The sequence below is a fragment of the Cucurbita maxima genome, unplaced genomic scaffold, assembly GCF_002738345.1.
Source record: "Cucurbita maxima cultivar Rimu unplaced genomic scaffold, Cmax_1.0 Cma_Scf00016, whole genome shotgun sequence".
In the NCBI taxonomy this organism is placed as follows: Eukaryota; Viridiplantae; Streptophyta; class Magnoliopsida; order Cucurbitales; family Cucurbitaceae; genus Cucurbita; species Cucurbita maxima.
This window is the reverse complement of record NW_019272032.1, coordinates 1447393-1455954: the sequence shown is the minus strand read 5'-3', so window position 1 is coordinate 1455954 and position 8562 is coordinate 1447393. Positions and strand designations below refer to the sequence as shown.

At 38.1% G+C, this 8562-nt stretch overlaps 1 protein-coding gene across 1 annotated transcript; it reads right to left on the bottom strand.

The window, feature by feature from the left end:
* Positions 1 to 254: 254 nt before the first annotated feature.
* On the bottom strand, positions 255 to 7903 carry LOC111491247. The gene is made up of 6 exons (XM_023140066.1): positions 6817 to 7903; positions 3646 to 4492; positions 2753 to 2948; positions 1592 to 2665; positions 1419 to 1499; positions 255 to 1066 (listed from the first exon to the last, which is right to left on the bottom strand). Exons 1-6 carry the CDS (start codon positions 7388 to 7390, stop codon positions 365 to 367), a joined length of 3474 nt encoding a protein of 1157 aa, XP_022995834.1. The 5' UTR covers positions 7391 to 7903; the 3' UTR covers positions 255 to 364.
* Between the last annotated feature and the right edge of the window lie 659 nt (positions 7904 to 8562).

Sequence of the window (8562 nt, the reverse complement as noted above, 5' to 3'; positions counted from 1 at the left end):
AAAAAAAAAAAAAAAAAAAAAAAAAAAAAAAAAAAAAAAAAATGTTAAAATTAAAATCAAACAAAACTACAATAATAAAGAATGATCTAATGAATATCTGAATTTATTTAGATTACCTTATGAAGGTCGAAGTTTCCCCACTCTGCATATCCGTTTGGCTCCTGAAAATGGAGATCTTCCATGGACAGAATTATTAGCTATAACCACACAAAAACAAAGGAATCGAAAAACAAAGCAAAAAAACTATGAAATAAGATGCAGAACAGTAGGAAATTTTATTCCTTGCAGAAACATAAAGCAACAATAATAGAAAGATCAATAACTTAACTACGAAATAAGAAAAAGCAGCGATATTTAAATTGTTTCAATGTGTACTTTCAGGAGAATGATGCATCTGACTCAAAATTAAAGCCTCAGACCCAATTGACATAGCAGCCATTAACCCCCCCTCCTCCTCCTCCTCCTCCTCCTCACACCTCTCCCCTATTTCATCTCCAAAAGATAAAGTTGCATTCTCAATACAAGATTTACCAACTCCACATCGCGTTGAATCTTTGCCCTTCACAATCCCCTTCATCTCGATGTTACTCAGTTTGTCGGTGTCGTTGACTGGTATGTTGTCAACTGGTACAGCAATGGTATCCTTTTTGGCGTCTAAGTTTGCCTGCTGCTGCTCCAAAGCCATCGTAACCACTTCGGTTGAATTGGTAACTGGTAATGACTCCTCTGGGTTTTCAGGACACTTGACCACTTGACTGGCAGTTGTTGAAGCCAAATCCTCCAATTCCACCAATGCATCAGTCGCCTCAACTTCGGTTGAATTGCTCGCGGTTATGATAGGTGCCTGTGCTATTTCCTCACCAACAGTTGAAACAGGAGCCTTAACTTCTTCACTATTGAAATTGAAGCCGTTCTCTTCAAGTCTCCTCTCAGAGGAAGGCATTCCCTCAGAATCAACTTGCATCCCCTTCTCTTGAAGTGTCCTTTCTGAGGATTCCTTTTCCCCAGAAATAGCTCGCATATCCTTCATTTCCATTCTCTGCTTTTTGTACAAGTTCATTGCGTGCTGCAAAATATTTATACCAGTTATTACAAGCTATATAAACTTTTGAGCATCATTCTTGGCCAAGAATCTAAGTCTATGTTTTACGAACATAAAGTAGCATAGTCATCACAGGTTTTTTTCCCCATATTTTGTCAAGAGAGAAAAGAAAGGGCCATCGAAATCCCTAGATCATACGCTAAGACTAACAACAGCTTCATAGTTCTTTAATATTTTATAACGTGAGAAAAATGAGCATTCCAAATTGCACCCATCTTGCAGTCCCGAGAGTATCAAATATCTAAAACCTAATATGAATACTAAAGCACCATAGACAACTTCAATTTCCTACACTTGAAGCAGCCACGTATTATACCTGAAAAACCGAGCTCTTGTTTAGATGGAAAAATGACTGATGCGCACTATTCGAAGAGATGGACACTGCTCCCATGCCACCCTGTCAAGAATATGATGTAAGTCATGACTAATAATTAAATTCTTATAATTATGAGAAAGGCATAAACAAACATATGTTGTCCAGGACTTTACCTCAAGTACTATGTAAGCAACAGTTTCCTCATCTGCAGTCACGCAGTGCTCAATATCCATTAATCTCTGACACTGGTGGTACAAATCAGGATATGAAAGTTCTGTGGAAATCTTAAGCTTAGAAAGATAAGAACAACTAAGTTTAGAATTATCATCCATCGACTGTTCAAGAGGAGTTGGTGTTTCAGAGAGTAGTTCAGAAGTGTTGGGGCTTTCCTTTACAGAAGGCATCTTAGGCCTTATTTCAGAAGTTTTTGTCAAAATAGTGTCAGCACTCTCATCACACACCTCCCTATTTGATACATCATCAACAGGATCTTGCACCGAACGCTCATCCTTCTGAAAATGGGAAGGTAATTCCCTTTTCAGGGAACCACTCTGTCTCTTCCACATTTCAGCTTTGGACTCCCATCCTCGACCATTCACCATCTGTCTGTTCTCATCCCATTCCGCTCCGCTATAAATGTGAGATTCATACCTAAACATGCCGTTATTTCCTTCCCATCCATGTAAGTGAGAAGGGCTTGAACCATCCAACATATTCTGCCACCCTAGTGGATGCATGTGACTGGGAAATCTTTCAGCATCAGGCAGCCGATAAGGAATTCCAGAGTGATTGATTTCAAGTGGAGGCCTGATACCAAACAAAGGTGGTGCAGGAAACTGTGGCATAATTGATTGGAAATTTCCATGAGGAGGTCCATGCTGGAAAGGGATAAAGCCATTTGGTAGTGGTGCTGTCCAGTTTGGAATGCCTCTCCAAGTGTTTCCATGTATTCTACCCGGATCATTGCCCCTTCTGAAACGGCTATTAGAATTGAGTCTGCCATCATCTTCTAGTGAACCATCAAAAGGAATGTCAATTCCACCCCTAAAACCAGGGCGTGGATGGAATGGTGATGGATTGCTCTGACTACCTTTGCTAAAATAGGGCTCTGCCAGAGACGAACCATCCATCGGAGGTGGAAGCTTCTCTCCTTGTAATTCCCAGCTATGCCTATCCTTATTAGAGGAGAGGTCTTTGGCATCAATAGAAGTGTTGTGCCTTCGTCCACTTTCTTCAATGTCAACATTCTGAAAAACATACAAGAATTGTTAACATTTACGATGTCATTCACCAATGAAAGAGATCTTTTTGACAAGCTCAATACTGATAGATACCTTACAATTTAAAGACCTATCTCGTGACAGTTCAATAGCATTGCCACCATCTGTTTCACCAGTTTTATCCGAATAAGTGTACTTGGAACTCTTATCTTGTACTCCTGACAGAACACCTTTATCTCTAGTAGAAATGGACTTGGACCTCTCTTCCTTTTTTGGGTATCGGTCTCTCAAATCTTCCTGGTCTTGATGCCTAGAAGGAAAAAAATGAATAATACATGAACATCCCATTGCTTGAATAATTCTTGCAACACACAAACTAAATAAAATCTAATAAATCTTCTTGCCTGCCTTCTGATCAAATTAATAAGTGAAAATTTATGGTTGAGACATAGTCAAGCAGTTGAATAATAGGGACAAGCATAACAAAATCGCTATCAATGGTTGCATCATTTCCTATCAAATTATTCCAGAAAAGAGAGAATGAGAAAAAATTACTGCACAAGATTTAAGATACAAAATGGCATGGACAAAGAATCCTCCCTTCCCCATCCTCAATAATAACCAAGATCAAGAATAAAATGACGCGGGAAGATGTGGTAAAAACCCCTTTCAAGAAAAGAATCAAAGAGATTTTTTGTGGTTTACTACATAATGAGAACGGAAAATTTTTCAACTACTACTGGTCTCTGAAGCTCCTTCTCTGATGCAACTAGTGTGCCCTGATGCCTTTATAGAAAAGACAAAAGCTTCGCTTTGTTTGGATGATTTACAAGCATTTATATAGTATAGAAACCAGCAAGAGAAGAGCAGAGCAGATAATATGTTCGAAAATTAAAAAGGCCATCCCAACCAATTAAAAGAACATCATTGAACAAAATTTCTCACAGCAACAAGGACTTCAAACACACCATATACTATGTGTTACAATAAGGAAAAAGAGATGCAACCTGTATTCATTTATGCCACCACGTGACAGAGAACTGGGTGAACTCTTTCGTCTATGGCTGCTTAAACTAACATCAGCATGACGAGATTGTGATTGAGATTTTCCTCTCTCAACGTCTGAGTCCACTTTATCACTGCTTAAAGATTTCTTTTCTTCATTTGCATGGTGGTGACTATTCTTCAAACTTTTAGATCTAGCATCAACAGAATCATCATGATCATGTGGAGATCTTTTCTTTCCCCTACTATCGACATATTTTGTGTACTGATCCTCAAGATGTGATCCATCACGGTCAACGTCACATTCATAATCAGAGTAACGGTCACGAGCACGGCTCCGACTACGATCCTGTCTCCCATCCCGATCACGGTCGCGATCGCGATCGCGTCTACGCCTACTCTCTTGATCATGATCACGTTCATACACATGGTGGCGATCATGATCTTGATCACGCATGGCATCTAGATCGCCCTCACGTTTGGCTTTGGTTACCTCTCGATCAAGATCACTATCTTGAGGCTTGTTTCTCTTATGGTGCACATCCATAGCATCCTTCTCATCTCTCAAATCTCTGCCATTTGACCTGCTGATGTGATCTTTTACAGGTTGCTCATATCTTTCCTTGCCATCCCTATCAGTATCTTCCCGGTGCTTGTCCCTATTTCTCTCATCCTTATGCTTCTCATTCTTTCGTCTTCCATCCTTCACAACATCATTCTTTGTGGATAGCTGTCTATGTTCCACATCTCCTATATCATCTTTATGTTTATCCCCATCAAAAGAACCAGCTCTCTTCCTTACTCGTACCTCCAGGTGATTCTCTAATCCAGGGCTATGCAACACATTCTCTGCGCATTGAAAGTGCAATATGTCACGAACTAACATATTTACACAAGTTCCCACAAAATGATAAAAACAATTGTAAACTAATACTCAGTCCAAGATACAATGGTATTGTTCAAGTGGATCACATTTTATCTAGTGATGAGACCATGGGAAAAAAATTAATTAATAGTTAATACTTTCCCAAGTACAAAAACCAGCACCAATTTTTTTTTTTTTTTTTTCCTTTGGTAAGAAACTGCAGTTTCATTGATAAAACTAGCGCCAAAAATACATCATTTAAAGAAAGTGTATCACATAATATAAACACAAACAAGATGACTTATAGGGTACTATTTCAACTAAATTTTCAAAAAATGAAAGATGAATAAATTCATAATTCAAATCTAGTATGACCATGACTCCAAGTCGCCTAATAGCCATAGAATCAAAATACTCTGGCTAACATAACACTCAATATAGCCCCAAACAAATCCATACGTTCTACATGCAAATGATACCAACAGGCACAATCAGCTCTGTCTAACATAACACTCAGTAAAGAGAATGTGAGTGAATGAACATGCGTGTCAGAGAACAGGAGAGAGAGAGAGAGAGAGAGAAGGGATTCATTAGTTATCTTATATGGAGAGTAAACCAAATTGTAGAAGAAAATTTGATCAATTAATGTTTAAGACCCACATGTTGCACAAAATTAAAATGCATTTCGTACATGTTGAAATAAAATCCAAAAAATACTTCTCCAAAAGCTAGTACAATCCAATTCCTAAGATTAACCAATTTTGCAAATCATGCATATATTCCAATCAAATCTGATAAACGTCTAAGATTTGTAAAATGTTCAAACTGACAATTGATCAAATAAAATCAGAGTTCAACAACCCCAACCAAATAAAAGGAAGAGTAGAGAAGTAAATCCAGACAGTTCGAAATTCCCTTTAATCAAGTGCTTGCAGTTTAGGTTGTAGATTGCTTTTCTGACCTACTTCTCCTTCTCACTCTCTAAAACCTTGGCTACTCCTGGAGAACAAGACAGGAAGAGGACACCCTTTGGATGAAGAAGATCTTGAATGAGAAAGGTCCTCTACAAGAGAACAAGGCCGTGAAAGGAGTTGAAAAATGTAAAATATTGTCATACCAGTAGCGAAGGACCTAAAGAGGTAAAGGAGCTTTTTTTTTTTCTCTTTAATATGTATCCCCCTAGCCTTGAAGTTTGAAATGTGATTGATCTTATACAAAGGTTGTGATCGTTGGTAGAAGTAGATATGAGGAGATTGATTGATTGGAGTAGAATGGTTGTGATCACTTGGCAATCCTTCCATGCCGATTGGTTTTCTACATCAAGTTTGATGCATGAGAAAAATCAATCCATTTCAACCAGACAGAGAACTTCTTTGTCATGGAAACACAGACAAGGCAAGAGGAGTTTGGTAGTCCTTTGGAATCTCTGCCTTGAAGTTCGGAGAATGGTGTGAAAGTCTTCACGCAGAATCTCACCAGACCACACACTCAATCAAATTTTACATTCATACTTCACTAAATCAGTCAATAATAGGATCTTATTATAATCATATAATCCTTTCAATTTCATGCATACATACACACAAACAATAATAACAATAACAACAACAAGAAAGAAATGAAATAATTACCACCAAATTTTTATAGAATAACAATTTGTATTAGCGTTGAGATAAGACAAAACACATCGAGGGCTAAGGGGTTACCACCATTGTATCCTTTAGTACCCAAAAAGAACTATCATGTATAGCATAAAATATGGCACCCCAAAAAGACAAGCTCCACTATCCTCGATAATTACAGTTAACCCACATATCATTTCATACAGAACATCTTCAAGCAGAGAGTGACTATGATGATAAAAATGGTACTTGAAAAGTTTTACATTTGTAACATGGAGAAATTCCAACGATTAGTCTAAGATCTTCGTGGGCAGCTAACTGTTACGTTAATATTGCATTTTCAAGCTCACCAAAGTGGCCCTGCGTCATATCTTTTGATAAAATGAATCTTTAAAAGAAAAGCATGCTACCCGATTATGAAAAGCAAAAGATACAAGTATATAGTCCAACCATATAAGTAAATGGAACCAGATGACCAACATCTCCAACGCAACAGGGAACACTACAGAACCATGCAAATCAACCCGTTAAACCTAATAATGAAACTCAAGAGAAATGTGGATACTAATCAGTAAAGATAATGAGCATGTTCAATAAGAAAGCCCTGATATGCTGAATTTGTACAGAGAAATGGATACATGGGTTGCAGAACGATGATAAAACCAACTAATAATTCAATGTCTGACCTGTGCTCCTTTCCACTTGCTTTTCAACTCGGTGTTCTTCGCTTGCAACCACCCTGTCACTTCTACCTTCTCTGCCTTTTCTTTCCTTCTCCCTATCCCTCTCCCTTTCCCTTTCCCCTCCACCATACCGACCCTCCTTTCGGCTCGACTCGCGGTGCCTTCCCTCGCCCTTTCCACTATTCTTCTTGAGTTCTTCGCCATCACCCTGCAATACAACACTCTCGTCCCTCCTCTTGCTCTTTGAATCCACCGACGGTTTTGACTTTTTGGAAGGAACACCATGCTCCTCATCGCTTCCCCCATTCCACCTATCAGTCGTTCCCTCATCATACCTCTCCTTACGGCGCTTCGAATGTCCGTGCTCTTCCGCTTCCAGATTCTCAGAGCCGTAGAAGTCTTTTGTATCCTTGGAATCGAATCTGCGCTTCTCACTAGAAGCAGTGTCCTTCGATACCCTACTCCCACTCTCTCTGCCCTTCCGATCCCTCAGACTGGAATCATTTTCCGAGTCTGAGGATTCCCTAGCATCCTTCAACCCATGTCTAGTAGATTTGTGCCTCGAACTTCTCGGCATACTGAATCACACTGAAAACCCTAATTCCAAACAAACTCTCCAAGTAAATTAAAACGAAACAAAAAGAACCCTAAATTACAAATCTTCCAGCGCTATCCAGCAGCTCGACTGGGTAAAATCAAAACCCTAGCAGCAACGCCATTCCTCACAAAAGGAAACAACGCCCAAATCAGGGATTCACACTGAAATAGCACGGGCCTCACGCAACAAGAAATGCGAAAAAGAAAAGAAAAAAAAAGGAAAAAAGAAACCCTAGAGCGAGTGAGCTAAAGGGATCCCCGGGAAGTTAAAGTGCCGGCCGAAGATAGGGCGACGGCGGCGAAGAAGAGAGGAAAACGGTTTCTTGGGAGTTGGGGGATCGCTGATGCCCCTGCCCACTTCGCCGGTCACCGGACCACCGTTGATCTCAACAACCCTCAGCCGTCGATTTCTTCTCTCACCCAATCTAATCACTTCGCCAAAAAGCAAAGCAAGCAACTCCCAACACTTTTCAAAACACGACCTCAATAATATTCAATCACAAATTGTAATTTATTATTTATCTTCTAATATTTATTTATCAGGTTATACCTTCTTTTTTAAAAAAAAAAAAAATACTCGACCATAGTTTATTGAATAATATATCCATTATTATTTTAAATTTGAACTACAAAAATCATTCTAAATATTATAAATTCGACAAATTTCACTTCAACATATTGTTAAACCCAAGAAAAATTAAATTATATTTTAGTAAAATTTTAAATACGTTTAAAGTTCGGAAACTTATTTGATACAAATTTAAACTTATAATTTAACATTATTTTTTAGTCCTCGTGTCATAAAAATTTTAAAACGTTTAGAGCTATAAAATTATTGAAACTAAATTGAAACAAAACTCAAGCCAATTTTTTTTTTTTTTTTTAACTTTGATTTTAATCGATTTATTGCCATGCAAGCGATCTAGCTGAGATTGAATGGATTTCGGATTAGTTGTATTAGTGACTCGAGCCATTTGAATAGAGTTCTTAACCCAACCCAATTCAACCCTCTGTTTTTTATTGGGTTGTCGAGTTGTTTTTCTTTTTATTATTATTATTTATTTATCTACTATACATATTATATTAATAAATAATATCTTACCAAACTCATATATCAAACATTCACAAGTCACAACATATCGTTACAAATAT